Raw genomic sequence first — 21,407 nt, 5'->3', positions numbered from 1 at the left:
CTTTGTTTCTGTTTTACGTCTCTCGTCTGAGCAGTAGTGACTCCACTGATTTGACTGGATATCTGCCAGGTTTGGCTAGGCCCCTGAGTGGAAGGAAAAGATCCTCTTTTGGGGGACATCCAGATGACTTTCAAAATACATGACCTGCTCCTGAGAAGTGCTGATGTGAGACACTCACGAAGTGTGTGTCAATTTCTCCAGCTAGTGGCCGCTCCACTAGACCAGGGGTTCTCAGCCTTTTCCTTTTTGAGGCCTCCCCTCCCCAGCAATTGTTTTTCTGCATATAAAAGCCAGGGCTGGCGTGAGAGGGTAGCAAGCAGGGCAGTTGCCTGGCGCCCCACACCACAGAGGGCACCACAAAGCTAAGTTGCTCGGGCTTTGGTTTCAGCCCCAGGATGCAGTCTGGTGCAACAGGACTTTGGGTTTCTGCCCTGGGTCCTTGGGAGTCTAATGCTGGCCATGCTTGGCAGACCCCCTGAAACCTGCTCGCGGCCCCCCATGGGGCCCAGGGCCACTGGTTGAGAACCGCTGCACTAGAAGATAACAGACTTCAGAGGCTACCCTAAGAGAGTTACCCCTTTAGCTGAAAAGGTCAAGGTCCAAGGTTCTGGTCCCAGGCCAGGAGAGGAGAGGGAGAGCTCAGTGGTTTGAGCATTGGCCTGTTAAACCCAGGGTTATGAGTTCAATCCTTGAGGGGGACACTTAGGGATCTGGGGCAAAATCAGTACTTGGTCCCACCAGTGAAGGCAGGGGGGCTGGACTCAATGACCTTTCAGGGTCCATTCTAGGAGATAGGATATCTCCATTAATTTTTTTTAATCTATGCTGCAGGCCAGTACTCTGAGCTCCCTTGATTCCTACTGAAGCTTTTCTGAGGGTGTGGGGCACACTCAGGATTGGGCCCCAGGGATCTGTCTTCTGGACACGTCTAATGCAAGCTCAACTAACAAGCATCCACTGGAAGGGAGGTGAAAAGGGCCAGGAGCACACAAAGAAGGGCTGAAAAGCCGCCTTGCCTCCAGCACCGAGCAATGTTCCCTGGGAACGGGAGAATCAGTCTTTCTTCTCTGAAAAAGTGGCAACCCCTGGTAGGTAAGCAAAGGTCACCTCATCTCAAGGGTAAAATGCACTGTCAAATTAAGAGTCGCTGCTGCCTGCTCACAGCTCACTCCACTGTGCTATTTACACTCAAGGAAAGGAGCAGGTCTCAATTGTTTTGATATATGATCCGTAATTGGCACCATTAAAGAGAAGTGATCTCATCCAGGTTGTGTTCCTCTCCCCGGGGACGGGACTGAAGCAGGCTCCTGCTACCTTACAATGGTTACAATATAATGAGAGATCTGCACAACAGGGAACACTTTCTCCAAGTTCAAAGGGACAGCAGAGGGGGGAGGAGGTTTAGGGAAAGGGGCTGGGTGGGGGGAGGAAGGGGCCCAGGGTTTCTCTCCAAGCTGCATCTAATACAGCTCACATTCGAATGCTCCAGTATGGCACTTGGATGGTGACCTTGGGAAATGCACGTGCAAGCCGGTGTGCAGAATGGTAAATATAGCACGTCCCCCAGCAATCTGAATCTGACCTACAACGGAGCTCAGCACAGGCAGCAGTTCAAAGCCTAGCTGTTATATCCTTGGGGCAGCCGGTGTAGGAAGCAATCACTTGAGGCCAGAGAGCAGACAGCTAACCAAAACCTCCATTTTATTTACAGATACAGAGAGCTCACTCAGCCGGTTGAAACCGGCTGAGCTATCCCTTAATAGTCTAACTCAGTTGCCATAGTAACAAAACCCATGACAACCAAATACACAACATATTCCTCCCCCCCTAATAAGAACATCCCCTAAATAAAACACACACTAAACTAGAGAAGGAGGGTAGACTGCCTCCATTCCCGGCTAAACCCTGGGGATTATTTTGCCCCATAACTGTGGGTTCGCCCTAACTAAAGATCCAGCCGATGAGGAGGCCTTCTGTCTCTAGGTGGATTATGGCGAACTTCTGGTGTTGTTGCACCCGAAAGTACTAGAGGCTCAGGGTCCGCAGCACGAATAGGTGAGGAGGTGGTATCAGCTCGTGCTGGGCAAAGGGGTATCTCAGCTGCCGGCAGTAATGGAGGAGAACAATCAGGAACAGGTGACTCATGATTCGGTGTCTCACCAGGAGGGGTGAAGTCAGACCCCTCAACTGCAGATGGGTCCTGAAGACTGGCATGACCTGGCAACAGCTGATCTACATGTCGCCGCCAGGTAAGGTTCTCTGCAGTCCGGACTGTATAGGAAACAGGTCCTGTTTGAGTGATGACTGTGGCCGGGACCCATTTAGCTCTGGAAGTATAATTCCGAGCCAAAACTGGCTCTCCTGGGCTAAAGGTTCGGTCTTTTGCTCTGGGTGCCCGTCTGATGACTTGATATTGCTGCTGATGTTGCACAGTTTGTCTGGGTTCAGAAGGTTTCTGCAGATCAAAGCAAGTGCGCAGCTGTCGTCCCATCATTAGAAAGGCTGGGGATGCCTGGGTCGCAGCATGAGGTGTGTTTCTATAGGAAAGTAAGAAGGTATCCAGACGCTTTTGAATGGAGTGTTGTCCCTTTGCTGATTTCAAAGCGTTTTTCATTGTCTGCACAAATCTTTCAGCTAATCCGTTGGTGGACGGATGATATGGTGCTGACGTGATGTGGTGTATCCCATTTGCCTTCATAAAATTTTGAAACTCCTGAGAGACGAACTGCGGTCCGTTGTCGCTCACAAGTTGTTCCGGCAGACCAAAACGACTAAAGAGTCCTCGTAGTTTTTGGATAGTACTCTCTGCAGTAGTGGACTGCATTATAGAGATTTCTGGCCATTTAGAATGGGCATCTACTGCCACCAAGAACATGCTTCCTTCAAGGCGGCCAGCAAAGTCAACGTGAATACGTTGCCACGGGTTTACAGGCCAGTCCCATGGGTGTAGGGGTGCCCACTGGGGTGCATTTCTTACACCCTGACATGACATACAAGCTTTTGCCTTCTCTTCAATAGCACCGTCCAATCTAGGCCACCAAAAATAGCTTCGTGCAATTTCCTTCATGCGCACTATTCCACAGTGACCGGAATGTAGCTGTTCTAACATCTGTGATCTCAGGGGTGGTGGAATAATGACATGCCTCCCCCACAACAAACAACCAGATTGGACCGATAACTCCGTCCGCCTGGACATGTAGGGAACAAGGTCGGGTGAGACCGGAGAGGTTTGTCGAGATTTTCCATGCATCACCAGGTCCATAACTTGGGCTAATACTGGGTCAACGTGGGTTGCCTTCTTTATCTGAGTAGCAGTGATGGGTGTATTCTCTACCTGTTCAAAGTAGAAGATTTCCTTCTGGGCACTCTCTTGATGTTTGACCGGTAAAGGCAACATTGAGAGGCCATCTGCATTGCCGTGCAGAGTGGATTTCCGATATTTGATTTCATATGTGTGTGCAGAAAGTATCAATGCCCAACGTTGCATACGACTAGCAGCTAATGGGGGAATGCCTGTGTAGGGTCCAAAAATTGATGTCAGAGGTCGATGGTCTGTAAGAAGAGTAAACTTTCGCCCAAACAGGTACTGATGAAACTTCCTAATTCCAAAAACAATTCCTAATGCCTCACGTTCGATTTGGGCGTAGTTAGTTTCTGCTTTGCTTAGAGTGCGTGAAGCAAAAGCAATAGGTCTTTCTTCTCCCGAAGGCATAATGTGTGACACGACCGCTCCCACTCCATAAGGGGAAGCATCGCAGGCCAATTGCAGGGGTAAGGATGGATCAAAGTGCGTTAGAACTTCAGAATTTAACAATGCATCCTTAGCTTTGTTAAATGCAACATCACAGGCTTCAGTCCACTTCCAGGCCTTGTTCTGCCCAAGGAGCTCATGAAGTGGTTTTAGCAGTGTGGCTAACTGTGAGATGAACTTTCCATAATAGTTCAGTAGTCCTAGAAATGAGCGCAGCTGGCTTACATTTCGAGGTGGGGGAGCCTCCACAATAGCTTTAACTTTTGCAGGGGCCTTATGAAGACCTGCAGAATCGATGATGTGTCCCAAATATTCAACAGAGGGCTTGAAGGATTCACACTTGTCTTTGCGAACTCGTAGGCCATACTCTTCCAGTCTTTGTAGGGTAGCCTCTAAATTCTTTAAGTGATCCTCTTCATTTCTTCCAGTGACCAGGATATCATCCTGATAGCACTGAACTCCTAACAAGCCACACAAGATCTGGTCCATGTTAAAGGTCATTGAGTCCAGCCCCCTGCCTTCACTAGCAGGACCAATTTTTGCCCCAGATTCCTAAGTGGCCCCCTCAAGGATTGACATGCAGTGGCACTTCCTCTTGTGAGGAGGTGTCACCTTGATCATCCTGGGTCTGCTCTAGGGTATGCAAGGTTCCTCTTTTTGTCGGCCAGACCACAGGCCTCTTTTTCTTTTGTTTACAGGCATACTCAATGTGTCCCTTTTTGCCACAGTGTCGACACACCAGGTCCTTACACCAGCATTCTGATGCCTGGTGTCCTGGCTTACCACAGCGGTAACATTCTTGACTCTGCACAGTTTTGTGGGTCGGTTCTTGTGACACTTTTTGCACCCTAGGGGGTGCACCGATGTATTGTGCCTCCCTTGTAGCCAGTTCCATGGAGACAGCAATATCAACAGCCTTCTGTAAGGTAAGCTGAGCCTCTGTCAGTAGGCGCTTCCGTATAGCTTCACTGTACAGGCCACACACTAACCTGTCACGCAGGGCATCATTTAACATTTCTTTAAATTCACAGTGTTCTGCTAGCTTTTTTAGAATGGCTACAAATTGTACAACTGTTTCATCTTCCTTTTGGTCTCTTTTGTGGAACCTATATCTTTCAGCAATTACCAGTGGTTTTGGGGAAAAATGGGACCCCAGGATTTCCACAATGTCACTGTAAGATTTAGTTGCTGGCTTAACAGGGTGTAGTAAGCTGTGTAGCAGGGAGTAGGTTTTAGCCCCTACAACACTTAAGAATATTGGCACCTTCTTCGCTTCTGTAATGTCATTTGCAATAAAAAAAAGCTCAAAACGCTCAGTATACACATGCCACTGCTCTGTATTCTCATCAAAAGGTTCCAGAGGCCTGGTCAGAGTAGCCATGATTTTAGTTTCACTTTCACAGTCAGTGCAAACAAGCAGCTTTTTTTGTTTGTTTGTTCTTTACCTTAACTTCTACTTCCTTCTGTTACTGGAGCAGCACTGGAGTCTCACCCTCGTCGCCACTTGTTATATCCTTGGGGCAGCCGGTGTAGGAAGCAATCACTTGAGGCCAGAGAGCAGACAGCTAACCAAAACATCCATTTTATTTACAGATACAGAGAGCTCACTCAGCCAGTTGAAACCGGCTGAGCTATCCCTTAATAGTCTAACTCAGTTGCCATAGTAACAAAACCCATGACAACCAAATACACAACACTAGCAGCCCATGCTGAGTACTTAGGCAGAAGTAAGATAGACCTTTCTGAGGGTTCCCAAAGAACGTATTGGTATGTGGGTTTGTCACTCTTACGAGATGCTCAGGCGGGGCTTATAATCTTCATGGGAGGAGGGCTGAATTTCTCACTGACCTGGCCCACTACTGGAATGCCTCCTCCTCCCTGCTGGCTTCCTATCCTTCTGCATCAATGCTCTGCTCTGCCCAGGCCTGCATCTCTGTCCCTCGGCCCCTTTTGTGGGCCCCATGCTACATCCAATCTCTTGCTGGCCCCATCTACACTAACCATTTTCTTCAGCTCTCCAACTGTGGCCACATCACTGGTGCGACCCCATGGTGGTAGAAATGGAGGCAGGAGGTGGGACACCAGTGTAAACAGAGAACGAGTGGCTTTGCCACCGGGTCATGTAGACCTGCTCTGAGCAGGGTTCAGTGACACAGCCAGTCTGTGGTAGCCCTGGTACCCCTGTCGCTACGGGCAGAGCTGCATTAGCGCTAGTGCAATGCTGGGAGATTGCCCCAAAGCACTGGAGAAGAGACGGCCTTTGTCTCCTTCTCCCACTCTTGACCTTGTGGTGTTTTCACACGGCCCCTAGGACTGAGGCAGTCTCCTTTAGTATTATTATTTGTATTCTAGTAGCAACTAGGAACCCCAACTGAGATCAAAGCCCCATTGAGTGAAGCACAGACAGAGAGTGGGTGGGGAAACAGAGGCACAGCAAGGGTAAGTGACTTGCCCAAGGTCACACAGCAAGTCAGTGGCAGAGCTGGGGATGGAACCCAGTCCAGTAACCTATGCACTAGACCTCTTCCAGAAAAGTGCACAAATTATTCCTCACTTATTTTGGTGAACCTTTCACCATTACCCACACTCCTATTCTTTCCCCCCTATACCTTCTGGTTAATTCTTTAAATAAAACACATAGAAGAGTATAAATCAATAAAAAAGCTTGGTGCTAACATGGTAGGTTGGTATCACGCACACGCATGTGCACAAACACAGCAATCACATGATTTTTGTTGTTGAAACCCTCCACCTTTCCCATCCCTCCCCACTCCCTGCCATTGTCTGCTGTCAGGGCTCACAACATGGCTATGTTCTGTCTAAGGCAGATGATAAACTCCCTGGAGTAAGGATCTTGTCTTCCTCCATATCTGTAAAGTGATATAGGTTTCTATGAGTCATAATAACTGATCATATGAGAGTGCGCGCACTGGTAAGTGATTTTGTGTGCCTTCAGATGCATGCGCCTGTGGATGTGTGTGTTTGACAAAGAATGTGGTTGGATGGGTGAATTTATATTTGCAGAGGAGTATTTATGCATGGGGGAGTGCACTTGTGTCTTTGTGAATGTGCATGGGTGGGAGAGCATGTTTGTGTGTGTGCGTATGTACGTGTGTGTATTTCTGTGTTGGTGGGGGTGAGACTATATGGGTGAGAATATCTGTGAGTTTTGTATGTGTGCGTGAACATGGGTAGCTGAGTGGGAATATTTTCCTGTTTGTGTGTATGTGTGTGTGGGGGGGGGGGGAGGGGATTCACCTAAGACCAAGAGGAAATGCGTGTGTATTTCTTCACTTATTTTAAAAAGATCATATTGGATTTGTCGCTCTTGTAGTTTGATCCCGGGAACTGCTCATTAAACTCAGCAGGACAAGGGACGTGGTGGAAGTGGAAATGCTGTGAGGGACTAGGAAGGCAGCATATGTTACCTGGCGTGTGGCATCTGAAAGCTTGATGTTCTCTGCAAATCCTCTAATTAGCTGCTTCCCACTCGGGCAAATTGGTCCCCAAAACACGATGACCCAAGGACTCCTGTCTCCTCCCTTTCCCCCCTCCCCACCAGCTGCGGCCATTGCTTGAGCTCATATACCTATTCCATAGCCGTGCGCACAATGCAGCTTGAAGTTGCTGTTGAGCTGAGTGGGAAGAGAGCACTGGCCCTGCATCTCCTTGCAGAGGTGAAAGGAGCCGCTCCAGGTGCCATCCTTCCGGCAGTGAATCACGTTGTTACCACGGCCCTGGGAATGGGAAAAGCAAAATATAGTCAGAAAAGTGACAGAACAAGAATCAGAATCGAATCAAGGGCTGATGTTCTCTGGGAGCTGGGAAGGCCTAGGGGTTGGGCTTTTAGCTTAGCGAGAAAGGGAATCGGCCTTCCTCAAAAGGACAAAGAAAAGACAGACGGTATCCTGCCCTGACAGACAGATGCACACTAACATTGTCTATGTAATGTTATGGCCTGTAATGGATGCTCTCAAAATGGACCCAAGCTAACTAGAATAAGGGAACTATCACCCAATGTTCCCTCTTTCTTGATTATAAGGTGTCTGTGCGGAGGGCAGCGAACCTTTTTCTCCTTTCCCTTTTCTAGCTAGTTACATCATCCTCCTATGGAAGAGAACAAAGAGTCCCCTAAGCCCATGTGAAGCAGAAACAAAGGCAGGACACTTCTCTGTGAGGTTTAGCTGGGGTGATCTTTAGAGCCTGTCTGCTGTGACTGACAGCAAAGGAAGAGACTGCAATAGAGAAGCACAGAGAGAGAGAGGGAGAGAAAGAAATCATCGTGTGAGTGTGTGGAAGCGTGTGAGGGTGGGGGAGGGTGCGGGATATGACATTTGTCTTACAAAAAGAGACCCTGTGGAATATTGGAGAATGAATGAAAGTCCGCGGGGAAATATCAGGCCCTTTTAAAACACCAAAGACGCGCACAAGGCTTCTTTCATCAGATCTATGCTTGTGGCACCCAGGGAGTTCTGCATGAGCTGTTCTGCATGAAATGCAAGCCCAGCCGTTACTGGGGAGACACGGGACATTCTGCACCAGGATATCTTGTGGGGCTGGGTTGTCTAGCTCCCAGCGGTGTTCTGCATTGGATATGTTATGGGATCTGGGCATCTCTCTCCCAATCCCTGGCATGCAAGGGGGGTTTAATGTAATCCATGTACTTGTCACTCAGTGGGGTGTACTGGACATTCTCTGTGAGCTATCTTGGGGAGGGGGGGGTCTATGTGCCTGATGTGAAGTATTTTCAGACAGAGTCATCAGCAGGCGAGGGGGGTATTCTCTGGGACCCGCATGCCTCCCTCTGCAGGTGCCTGAGGCGTCCCGTGCAGGTTGCATAACAGGATCTGCACACTAAGTCCCCAGCACAGCCCTCGGTGTTTTGCTTGTGCTGCTCGTCACCTTTGTTTTGCTCTTGGTTCCAGGAGGAAATTTGTTTTTCTCTTTGACATTCTTATCCTTCCCCGCTGAGCTTGTTGACGAACACGATGTTCAGGGGGTGATGCAACTGGTCTTCTCTGCAGGCTACTGGGTTGACTCTTTAGCCCGCTTGTTTGTGTGCTGGAGGGTGATAATATCATTTGAATTTTGACTGCCTGGCAGAGACCAGTACCTGTGACTCTCACTGGCCCAAGGGTAACCATGCAAACAGCATGAAAGTCCAGACTAGTTGAAGAATGTTAGGGGAGGGACCGGAACCCCAATTCCCTGCTTTGTTTTGCTGCTTACTGGGTCAGACAGCACAGAGCACCTACGTACTGGGAACGTTTTCTCCTGCAGCAAGAAGTTCTTGTCATATGGTGGGAAGAGAAGGTATTTGAGTGGAAGAAACTCTATTTCCCCAGACTCCTTTGTGAATGAACAATCCGAATAAGACGTGGAGAAGATCTACTGGACCATGTTGTCCATCCCCTCTAAGATTTGTACCTATAGCACATTATGGCATTTCCTACGGCTGCAGCCCAGCCTCTAAGCACTATACGAAATGTCCCTTAAAATCCTTGCTTCTTTCTTTCCTGTGACATTGCAATTGCAATCTATAAACGGTCTGAATCTGGTGCTGTGACAGTGAACTAAAGGTTTCATTCAAGGTACAAGGTTCTGTTTGCCTTCTCTGGGCATTACGGTATTGTCAGAGGTTGCAAGAGAAGCATCTGGTACTGACCACTGTCAAAGACAGGGTACTAGGTTCAATCTAGTCCAGCAACTCCTACCTCATATTTGTGGTGGTAACTTTTCTCAGGTTTGCAGAGACAGCTTAGATCTCATTTTCATTTGGTGTGTGCACAGTAGCTAGAGAAGGAAGAGATTTGTTGTATTTGTGTGAGTATTTATGTGTACCTGCTTAAACAGTCACTGCATACCTGTGGTCAGTCCATTACAGACTGAGATATCATGAGTGTAGAAGGCTTTGGGCTAGATTCTCAAGTGAGTTACACCCCTTTGCTCAACTCGGGTAGAAAATTCCAGCAGAGAACTCTCCTGGTGGAGAACTCTGCTGAATGTTACTTTGCCTCTGCGTCTCCCAACCCATAGCTGGCATAGGGGCCATGTTAGGGCAGGAAAGCTGTGCTGTGCTGTGCTGATCCTCCACTGGCCTACGGTCCATTAAGGACACCAGTGGTGCAACTTAGTGTTGACCAACAGCAGCTCTAAGGGTACATCTACGCAGGGATCAAAAACCCGCGACTGGCTTGGATCAGCTGACTTGGGCTCGCTGGGCTCAGGCTCCGGCACTGAAAAATTGCTGTGTAGATGTTCAGGCTCGGGATGGACTCTGCGAGGGTAAACGGTCCTGAACGTCTATACAGTGAGATTTAGCCCTGCAGCTCAAGCCCTGTGAGCCTGAGTCAGCTGACCCAGGCCAGCCACAGCAATGCTGCGGGTCTTTTATCCCTGTTCAGACATACCCTAAGTGTCACGAGGGCTGGGGTGTCAGAACGGCGTCACCAGCTCCCTGACAGCCTCTCCCCTACTCCTGCAAGAAGCTGATCTCTGGAGCAGGAGAAAATCTGGCAGAGGATGAAACTCCAGGTACCACATGCTTATCAGTGATGACTGAGCATGGTTTGTTATTGTGACACGTGTGTTGCACTTCCGTCGTAATTTGCAAAATACACACGTGGTAGCAGTGTTCAATAGCGACTTTTAAAGGTGACCCGGATTTATGCTCCCAGAGCTGGCTATGCTTGGGTTACTGTTGCATTATATTTGTAAAGTACTCCAAGATTCCAGTACTCTGGAATGCTGGGATATGGAGGAAAGCCGATGAGCAAAAGATTTTGACTGCAGAAACTAACTGCCTGAGTGGAATACTGACAGTTTCAGGACTACAGAAAATAAAAATGAAGTGATAAGAAAAACAGCTTGGGATAGAAATAACTCTATTATGGAAGATTCAGTAAAGACAACGGTGATGGTCTGGAAACAAGTCAGGAATGGACCCAGAAAGGATACCATACATAGCGATACATACCAGAGTGCTAGGAACTAGAAACAGAGAAAGACCGAGGAGGCACAGTGAAGAACGACATAGAACAAAAAGGGTTTCAAGATGAAGAAAGCCGTGAAGCTAGTGCAAGACAGAAAGTGGTGGGCAGACTTCATTCAGCCCCATGGTCGCTTGCAGAGCTGGCTGACGGGAATCAAAGAAGATGACGTCAAGTTCCCAGGACATCTGCTGCTATAGTAATATCCTGTCCATCATTCCCTAGCCTGCATAATCTCTTGTGAAAATCCCAGCTGTTTTTCTTGCTTGGATGAAGCATGCATTATCACCTTGTATATCTGAGAAAATCTTAGTGGGTTTTATTCCTTAGATAATTAACACGTCTCGGGCAGGTCAGATGAGGTCAGGGGTCCTGTCTCTTTCTCTTTCTTTTTGTTCTGTAATCTGTTTTCTGTTATATCTGGAAATATCTTTCCCTGGAGGACATTTTTCCAAGCTGCTTCTTGTGCATTTGTTTGAGATGTTTCCTGAACTGACCACCAGAATCTTATTTTAAAGTGCATAAGCGCATCCCAATGGGTTGCAAAGTGTCCCTCATGTCACCATTGCAGCCTCATTAACTCAGCTAACTCTCACTCCATTGCCCGTTACACCTCACTGGCCTTGTAAAAATGCACAAACCTTGTAGCACCATTTATTCCTCAATATTATGCACAGCCCTTGTTATACTGCATAGATAGGCCACATAAGTCCATACTTGTCCTGTGACATCATCACTTTGCCCCTGTTCTGCCCCAGAGGTCTCTTAACTCTGCACAGGCCTCCTAACACCACACAGACCTTGTAACCTCCCGCATCCTTCATTACATTGCACCGTTGTAACACACTACCCAACCCTCCTTTCATAGCACAGACCTCAGAGTGCCACACAAGCCTTGTAACGCCAGCCAGGCCTCCGCACCATTCTGGTTAATCTCACACCAAAGCACAGTGTCCCAGGATTCAGTCCCTCTCTACTCCTCACCACAACAGCAAGAGAGCAGGGGATGACAAGAAACACACTCTTACTTTCTTCCAGAACTGTCACAGTTTTAAGTACAGAAAACCTGACTGCTCCCTCTTCCAAGGCTGTGTCTTTTTATCATTTGGAGCAAACATCAGCAGTGTCCTTCGGGCTATTAGCCTGATGGCAGACGCAGTCCATTTTCAATCGACCCTCAGAAATTTCAATTATATTAAGAAGTATTTTGGCAGGGTATTCTCTGCTCTCCGAACTACGTGCAATCGCAGTAACTTCCAGGTCCTCCACCTTCTCTTACCAAATGTATCAAGCAGCAGCACTTTTAGGAGAATTTAGTCATCTCACAAATTGAAATTATGCTCTGGTTCAGAAAACCAAACAGCTCAAACTAGCTATTGAACTTAATAAAGACTAGAGCCTCCTCTGCTGCAAACCAGCATAGTTCCAATGAAGCCAATGGAGCTACACTGATTTACATCAGCTGAGGATCTGGCCCTAATTGTTTAATGACATCTTATATCCAGCAGGGGCGGCTCCAGGCATCAGCTTATCAAGCAGGTGCTTGGGGCGGCAACTCCGGAGCGGGGCAGCACTTTCAGGTATTCGGCGGCAATTCGGCGGAGGGTCCCTCGCTCCTGCTTGGAGCGAAGGACCTCTCGCTGAATTGCCGCAGATCGCGATCGCGGCTTCTTCTTCTTTTTTTTTTTTTTTGGCTGCTTGGGGCGGCAAAACCCCTGGAGCCGGCCCTGATAGCCAGAGAAACACTATAGCTCAGGAAAGCTTAAGTATTGCTTAAAGTGTTGAGATCATATAAGAGTAAACTACGATACGATATAAATGCCTGGACTGCCCAAGGAAAACAAAACCCAAGAACCAAAACTTATGACGTTAAAAACAGACAAAGCCACCCAAACAAAAGCCACGTAACAACCAAGACAAGTGCTAAACTTCACTGCTCGGTTGCTTTCTTTTTCTCTGTCCCATCTCCCTCCTGTATTAGTATGTTCTTAGAGAATGTCTCTCTAGATTACAAAATCCTGCCCTCTTACCTGTCTGTAAAGCCCCCAGCATACACCATTAGCTCTCCATGCATAAATGATGAATATAATTATCATCCTAATAAAATATTTCCCAACTAATAACACTACTGTTTCTCCTTCACCCCTACTCCCACATTTTCTCCTTCTTGGGCACTTTGCTCTCCATTCGTACAGAGACATTATAGGAGCATAGTTAGTTTTTCCATTGTGACCACAAGAAGCTTTTAATGAGCACGATATTACTAAGGACACTGCGCAGCTCGCCTGTCAGAACCCGGAGGTATTGCTCGAGACAGTGCATTACAGGTAACAGCATATCACGCTCTGCAGCCCAGTGCCTTCTCCAACATCCACGGAAGCCTGCTCCTGAACTGCTCACATGACCACACAGCACTATTACTACCTGCAACAACCTTTTCACCCATCTTATGGAAACTCAGTGCAAGCAATCACTGAGACCTCAGACCAGAAACACAGTGGCCATTCTCTGCAGGGCTGAAGGGACTTGCCTGATCCAATGAAGATGGATTTATATGGCCACATCCTAAAAGGCCCAAAGCATCCTCAAATCCCACTGATGCCCATGGGAACTAAGCCCGTCCCAGGAGGTGTGCAGCCTCTCTTAGATTTGGTTCCTGAGGAAGCCGGGCGGCACATACAAGATTTACCAGAAACTAGTTCCTGTTGGCTTAAGTTATTTGGACCCAAAAGGAACTAACTGATTGATTGTCGTCTTCCTCACACTTGATCCTGCATTCACTGTTGAACTGGAAGCCGTTGGTGCACTGGTACAGCCCATGGAACTTCGAGGGTGGAGGGTCACAGGTGACGGGCACGCACGCCCCAGCTAGCCAGGTGCCATCTTGCATGCACTGGATCTTAAAGGCCCTCCTTCCATGTAGAAACAAACCAGAGTATTTAGTGAGTGGCTGAGTCAGCTACAGCTCTGAAGAACCTGAGCTCTGTTTAGCAAGCTGCAGGAAATGACCGTGTTTGTGCTTTTCACACTAGGGATCAAGTTGTGAATTTGCATCGTGTGGTCTTAGAGCAAAAATAATGAGATGCAAAACCAACATTCACTCTGCTGGTCTAATCCCCTCTTCTGCCTTTCACACATCTCCCAGAATACTGCTTCCCCAGTTTGTGGGCTGTCTGAAATGGGTTGAACAGGGTCAGAAATATGACAGTAGTAAGCCTTCCCCACAGAGTTTCAAAGGGAACTCCCTAGGTTGTATATTAAAGATATATTTCTAAAGTAGGTCCTTAGCATAAACTTTTGGGGAATGCAGGCTGGAATTGTCAAAGGATCCTGATTGAGTTAAGCTCCCATCTCCCATTGAAGGGTGGGTGCCTAATTCCCTTTGGTTCCTTTGAAAATCCCAGGTGTTCTATCCCCTGTCCTTGGAAGAGCACTAATAGGGAGAACTCCCATTACTCTGTGTCAAGAAAAAGATCTTCTTTCTCATGTCTATGGGATCTCCTCTGCAGCCTACCCTATCCTCATTCTGTACTCATAGGATCTCTAGTGGTAGAGCTGGTCCAATTATTCATTGCAGATAAATTATCCACTGAATTTAACTGTCTTTTCTGTTGGTAAACACACTTTGATATCTACTGATTTAGCCATTATTTTAACTGTTTGACAAATAGTTTATGTGAATTAATTTCAGCATATGGATTGCGAGTTAATTATTTTCTTGGACTATTCAGTATTTATTATTCATTATCAGTGGTGTGTTACTAGTCACCTAAGTCATGCAGAATTGTTTCTGCTATCTCATCGGATGACAGAAGCTTTTTCAACAGGTGAAGAATGAATCGTGAACACTGAATAATTAATGCTCTTTCTGGCGCATACATATTTTTGTTCGGATGTGAATATGGGTATTTGTCTGAAGAACGACCACTCCCCAAACATTTGGATGAACAAAAGTACATTCGGGAATAATGAATAAAAATGGCATGAATATGGTTGAACCAAACAGCTGTTTGGAATCTGAGCAAATGGCTCCAAACATTGTTTTTACTGTATACAGCAAACTTTGTTTGGAATTAGGGTTCTCATCCCTAATTCCATACACCTGGGATATCCTCTATAATATCCCCTTCTCCTTTCTGGAATCTTTGATAATGTGTTGCTCACAACTGCTGGCGTATGTGGGTTGCCCCACAATATTCCCCGCTACTCACACAATCCACTAGTACCCACAGGTCTTCCTCCCCTGAATTTTTTTTTTTAACCCACGTCTCTCTGGAATACATTGGTGTTACTGTTTCACTTACTTATTTGCTTTTCTGGAGGAGCCAGGAACATGGTAACCCGGTTTGCATTTGTACTTGCAAAAGGAGCCCACTTTGTGCTTATCTTCACGGCAACGGGCAGTCTGAAGATCTGCATTGGGAACTAGAGATGGAGCTCGACACATCAGCTCACAAAGGGCCTCGGGGAAGGACCACAGCCCGTCTTCCATACATGTCAAGTTGCTGTTGTTTCCTGAAGAGGACAGTGGACAGGGTTAATAAAATCAGGCATGGCTATTTTGTTAGGGTATCATAACCCATAGAACAGATCAAAAGATTCCTTGATTTGCATGTCAAAGTGAGCTATGTATATTTTCTGCTTTTGTCTTCTATGTATTCTACCTTTAAATAACTAAGAATTCCGCTGTCCACAGAGACAAGGTAGCCATTCTGTGCTCTTTTCAGGGAAGGCTGTGACACAAGAGACATACTGTCTGCTCTTGCATGGATACTTTACCTTTGTTCTTTCCTGGTCTGTTGTTTCTCTTAATCTAAATAAAACAAAAAGGCCTTTTCTGTTTGAAAATATCCATGCATGGAAAGTCTGCTTGCTTGTTTGCAAAACCATTCGTGAGCTACCCCAACACACACACACACACCCCATGGCACCAACATGGTGTTGCTGCTATCCTTTCACTCTGTTTGGGTGTGATACCCCTTCTCCCTACCTTGTGTCTGTCCTGTCTATTTAGGCTGGAGGTGTAGGAGGCTAGGGACCATCTGTATTGCATTACAGTTCCTAACACAATGGGTTGGTCCTTTGGCACTACTACATGAACATGATTATCATTATTATTATTATTAACAGCTAAAGTGTTGTTTTCCTTTGGAAGCTTGGTTGGCCAATATCTGAAAGGTAAAAGATACAGTAGGACACATTCATCCCTGGCGTAGCTTGGCTGATTTCACTGGACTTACACCAGGATGAATCAGGCTCAGTATGTTTTGTGTTTCTTTGTCATTTCATGTTGTATGTAAGAAAGGAACAAGCATAGTCTAAAAAAAAAAATCCCTCAGCTGTGAGCCAATAACCATTCGAAGACCTAATAGTCAATCAGCCCCCGCAATCCAGTGCTGCAGAAACAGTGTGGGGAGCTTCACTCATGTTGACAAGTTCCAAACTGAGTTCCATAGGGTCTTTCTCATCTGGAAGGTTGAGAGCTGTGACATGAGATGTCAAAGCTGAGATTCAGAGAGAGGAAAAGTGGAGGAATCCCTAGAGCACAGCAAGGCATGCAGAGAAGCCCTCCTCCGTCATTAAACCATCGGTGGCTTTTTTTTCTTCCCTTCGTAATTGTGGCTGATTGCTGAGGTATTTTTATGAAATCCAAAGCTTTTTCCTATAGCACCAGCCCGCTTCTCTTGTCTGACTCATGCAGCGGTTCTGCAGTCCTGCACTGGTGAGACCATGCTTGCTACTGCACAGTGATGAACTGTGACATTACAAACAGCGGCTTCCACGACATCAGTGATTGAATTAGGTTTGAGTCATTCAACTTCCATCCTCCAGAAGCTCAGTGGCAAAGCCTATTAGTCACCATCTGTGACTGTGCAACAAATGATTTCTTTATCGCAGTGGTCCCCTGTCATAAATAGTTAGTTAAGGGTTAAGTTTCCACCTGTAAAGGGTTAACACATAGTACCTGGTGGGCACCTGACCTGAGGACCAATCAGGGAAGAGAATTTGAAATTCCTAGGAGGGAACTTTCTCTCTCTGTTTCTGTGTGTGTTGTTCTTAGCCGTTTGGAGTTACAAGGGTCCAGATGTTTTAATCAAGTCTGCTACAAATTTCCATCTTTCTGAACTAATTTCTTCTAGTCAAGATAGTGAGTATTAGAAAGGTACTTTGTGTCCTCATCTAATAATCCTATGTTTGCAATTCTGTGTGTTTGTTATTGATTATTCTTAATTCTGCCTGTATTGTTTGTACTGAGAAGGAGAGGGGATTCTCTCCAGAACTTAGCAAGGTTATACCCTATGAGTGTCCAGCTTGGACTCATAGAAATTCTGTATTTTCTTGTTTTTCTTTTAATAAATTCTTTCTATAAAGATTTGATTAAATCCCCTCTACTGTGGATACAGGGGGAGGAGCTAAGAAACTCTCTCTCGGTGGTGAGACAAGCTTATCTCCGGGCAGAGAGGGGAGGGGGGAGGTTTCTCTCTCTGTAAGTTGATCTGTGTTTCCCCAGGGAACGTCTTTGGAAAGAGGAGGGGGGGAAAACAGGGGTGTCTCGGCCCACGTGAATCGACCGAGTGGTGGCAGCAAAAGGGGACCTACCCTAGGATTTTAGGGTGGGGGGATACATGCGGGTCCCCACATTGGAGCCCAACAGTTCCAAGTGGGGGTGAAACCCATGACATCCCCAAACTGTGGGGCGTGCCCCCCCTAAGAGGGCACAGAGGAAGGTTTGGGGGGCATGAGGAGGGGCCCGGACCAGCCCCCACAGGGGTGGGGAGAGAGCACCACACAGCCCAGCTCTGGCTGCATCCACAGCTCCACTCCACTCCTTCTTCTGCTCCCAGGCCAGTTCTGCCCTCATTCCCCCTCTGCCCCCACCTCTAGCCCCAGCTCCTCCCCGATCCCCACTTCTGCCTTCAGCTCAAGCTCCTCTGCAGTGGCGGTGGGGTGCGGACAGATTCCATTACTGAGGGGGGGGGCGACAGGAAAAGTTTGGGCGCCACCGTATTGCTTTGATAGCTACACTCCAAAAGTACAATGATACTAGAGACCACAGCTGAGCAAACCAAGGGCCAGTGTCCATCAGCCTAGCTCCACTGTGTTCACCAGTTGAGGATCCGGTCACTTGTGACTTATTTTATTCTGCAGCGTTTAGTTTGACCATTTTCACCTTTTGTGCTGGACAAATGTGCAGCCCTTGAATTTGAATAAAATAGCGACTGTCACATTTAAAACTAAGCCCACTATTTCCCCCTCCAGTTGTTTCCAATTAGATGCCACCTTCCTCTTAAAAAGGATCCCATGTTAGTGCAAAATAATAATAAAAAAGACATTTTGATAAAAATAGGATGATTTATAACAACATGGGGAAACTCATGCCTTTGGAGCAGCTTTATCTTTTACTATGGAAGTGTTGGTTGTGGCTATGTAGTTAAGGCTGAGCTGAGTTTTGCACTTAAAGCAGAAATTCAACAATTTTGTCATGAATGAAGAATTTAGTCTAGCCTCCCACAAAATTAAGGGTATTTCATGCACCTCATCTGGAATGCAGAATTAGCACTACCAGATGAGCTGACATCATACATACAAAAGAGCCTTGAATCTCTTGTGTACTGTAACGTTAGGGATTAATTCAGTGTCGGTGGGTTACAAGTCAACTCGCCTTCAAAGTTCTTTCAAGTTAGCAATGCCTTCCTGCTGTATTGACAGGATCAGACCAGGCAGTGGTGAGAAGGGTAGAGATTGCAGTGGTGAGGACTCCAGAAGCAGCAGGAAGTTGAGATAGGCACTCATCAGGGAAAGGAAGGCAGTAACAGGAGGAAAGAAAGGAGCAGAATGTGTTACTTTGGAGAGTAACATTTTGTAGACCCAGGCAGGGAAGGCAGAAGAGAAGGGGACAGGGTGGGATGTTCTGAGATCTGGGAAGAAGGATGGTAGCAGGAGAGAAGAGGATCAGGAAAAGATCCCTCAGGGAATTGAGTGTGCACCAATGGATGGTGGGAGGCTGAAGTCTTCTGCTGCCATTAAAAATAAAGGAAAGGAGCATAAAGGGGAGACTGGAATAGGAAACAGAGGAGACACGGGAAGGAAGAAGACAGAGCAAGGAAACATGCCCCATTTGGGCACTGACAACATTTCAGGGGGCAGATCCTCAGCTGTGCTTCAATCAGTGTGTCCAGTTAACTCTGGGATGTTCAAAAGCCCCGGGGACCGTTATGTCCAGTGCATCATCTTAGACTGTGAGATAAGATGGGCCAAAATCATAAGCTCTGAACTCTCCAAAGTTCAGATGCAGTGTTTTGATTGGGTTTCAGCCAATGAAGTTCCTTAAAGTCTGAAGGACTTGAGAGATAGAATCCCCACATGGGTCCACCCCTAATTTATGAATGATCAAAGTCACATGCTGTGCTTGATGGGGGCAGGAAGGAAAAAGTAAAAGATGGAGCTGAGATCACATCTGGAACATCTGCTCCAGTGATCCATCTAGCAGCACCCCCCTCACAGGGGTGCGGACGCAAAGGCAGATCTAATGTACCTCAGTGAACAAGAGAGACGAATCCTGAGATTCCCAAATGTTCTATATTGCCACAGGGTCAAATCTTGAAAGCTTCTGAACATCAGCAGTTCCTACCAAAGCTGGAAGGAGTTACAAGTGCTCAGCACCTCTTCAGGATTCAGCCCCTGCGGAACATTCTGGGTGACTTAGAGGGCTTTTAGGGGTGTGTTTGTTCCTTTCACTGTTTACTTCCAACGGTCTTGCCATCTGCTCTGAGGAATCCCCTCTCCTTCCTCATTCCAGACAAAGCCCTCTGTACAGCTTCTGGCTGCCTGGCATGTGTGAGCCTGATGACAACTTTTGAGGATTACTTTTAGAATAATAATCAATGCCCAGAGGTTTCCTTTTGCCAGGCTGGATGTTGATATTTATTCACAGTGAGTACCACTTTGCTAGTTCACTAGGAGTCAACGGGACCACTTGTGGAATAAGGTGCTATTCGACATGAGTAAAGGTGTCAGAAACTGGCCCTTGATCTGTACTCTCCTCCCGTAGCTCAGCATGAACAAACAAAGTGCTCCCAGCTACATAAGTCACAGCTCTCCCAAGAGATGGGGATGAGACTCATGCTGGTGCTGGAGCAACATTTTCAAAAGTGCCCAAGTGACGTAGGAGCCAACGTCCCATTTTCAAAAGTGACACAGGAATTTGGGAGCTCGAGTCCCATTGAATTTCACTGAGATTTGGACTCCTAAGTTTCCATGTGATTTTAAAAAATGGGACTTAAGCTCCTAAGTAACTTAGGCATTTTGAAAATCCCACCCTATGTCTATTAACACCTTCCCCTGACTCTCCCCGCACACTCCAGGAAGAGCTGTTAGCTTTACATTTCATTGATGGCATTAAACTTCCTCTTCTCCCTCCCAGCGAGGGGAGCCAGCCTGGAGGAGTCACTGCTCTGATTCTATTTATTCCTATTACTTTTTAAAGTTTTGATTTTATGGAGGCAATTTTTGCTTTCATTATAGTTTCCAGCCCACAGTCATCAAGGGACAAGGTATTAAATAAACCCTCACAACATACAGAAAGAGGAGGGGAAATTAACTTCCAGCATAAAGAAAACCTGGTGGGTAACTTTCTGCCCTCATTCTTTTTCATGCTTCAACCCCATGGAATAATAGAAATAATATTAATAATAATGACTTGTCTGTGTCTTTTACAGACTGAACCTTAACTTGCGGCAAAATACCTTTCAGCAGGGCCGGAGGTCGGCAACTGAAAGAGCATTTCTTTCCAAAGGTGGTACCCTCGCTGCAGTTGAATGTGGCTGGGTAGACATGGTACTGGTCTGGGATGCCGCAATCCACTGGTTCACAGGCCACCTGTTTGTTCCATTTCCCATCTGTGCAAGTCACGGTGATGCTGGACTCCAGCTGAAAGAGACACATGGCCAAAGACATGACAGCCAGCAGGGGAAAGATCAAACCTAAGCATAACCAAATAGCTGCCAGTACCCACTAAGAGCCACCCACAGCCTAACCACTGCTCATGTTTGCTATCCTATCAGGTCTCACAAGCCAATCATTGAGCCTGATCATCAGCGCTTGGGTCGGAGGCTTCGGAAAAGCATCGAGATGTTAAGGAAATGGTGTCAGTGAGTCAGTAGGGAATATTTTCCCCTCGGAGTTAGCACCAAACCAGTGCCCCCGAAGTGCTGTGTTGCTGGTGATGGGACTTCGAAGGGAAGTCTTTATAACCTGTGGTTGTTACAGAACCTTTGGTGATTTTTCTGCTACTAGGATGTTAACCTTGTATCCGGCTGAATGTAAACTGGAGTTATTCCTGTTTGCCAACTTCACCTGACTCTCCAGTTTCCACCGGATGTGAATCTCTTTTTCACTTCCACTTCTTAGGTATGGCTGTATGTGCTGTGAAACAGCTGCTGTGCCTGACCCAGGACAAGGCTGCATATCAAGCTGTAAGGTGCTCTGGCACCCAAGGTCCTGCACGTTGTGTTCCATTTCCTGGAGATGCTCATAGTTACTCTAATAACACTGTCATCCATTAACTCCGGCTATTATCATTTACTTGTACTACGGCGGGACCTAGTGATGCCAAATGGAATCAGGGCCCCACTGTGGCAGGCACTGGACATGCCCATAGTAAGAGA

General features: G+C 46.8%; 1 protein-coding gene across 1 annotated transcript in view; it reads right to left on the bottom strand.

Annotated features, from left to right (window-relative positions):
* LOC123361231 (pappalysin-1-like) overlaps positions 1–21,407 on the bottom strand; it is a 248,369-nt gene that overhangs the window by 41,924 nt on the left and 185,038 nt on the right. The window contains 4 exon segments of the mRNA XM_045001347.1: positions 7,341–7,488; positions 13,481–13,652; positions 15,045–15,255; positions 20,487–20,670. Of these exon segments, the coding sequence (XP_044857282.1) occupies positions 7,341–7,488; positions 13,481–13,652; positions 15,045–15,255; positions 20,487–20,670 (715 nt within the window).

The sequence above is a fragment of the Mauremys mutica genome, unplaced genomic scaffold (assembly GCF_020497125.1).
Source record: "Mauremys mutica isolate MM-2020 ecotype Southern unplaced genomic scaffold, ASM2049712v1 Super-Scaffold_100418, whole genome shotgun sequence".
Classification (NCBI taxonomy): domain Eukaryota; kingdom Metazoa; phylum Chordata; order Testudines; family Geoemydidae; genus Mauremys; species Mauremys mutica.
Note: the sequence above shows the minus strand (reverse complement) of the source record. Positions and strands in the feature narration are given on the sequence as shown.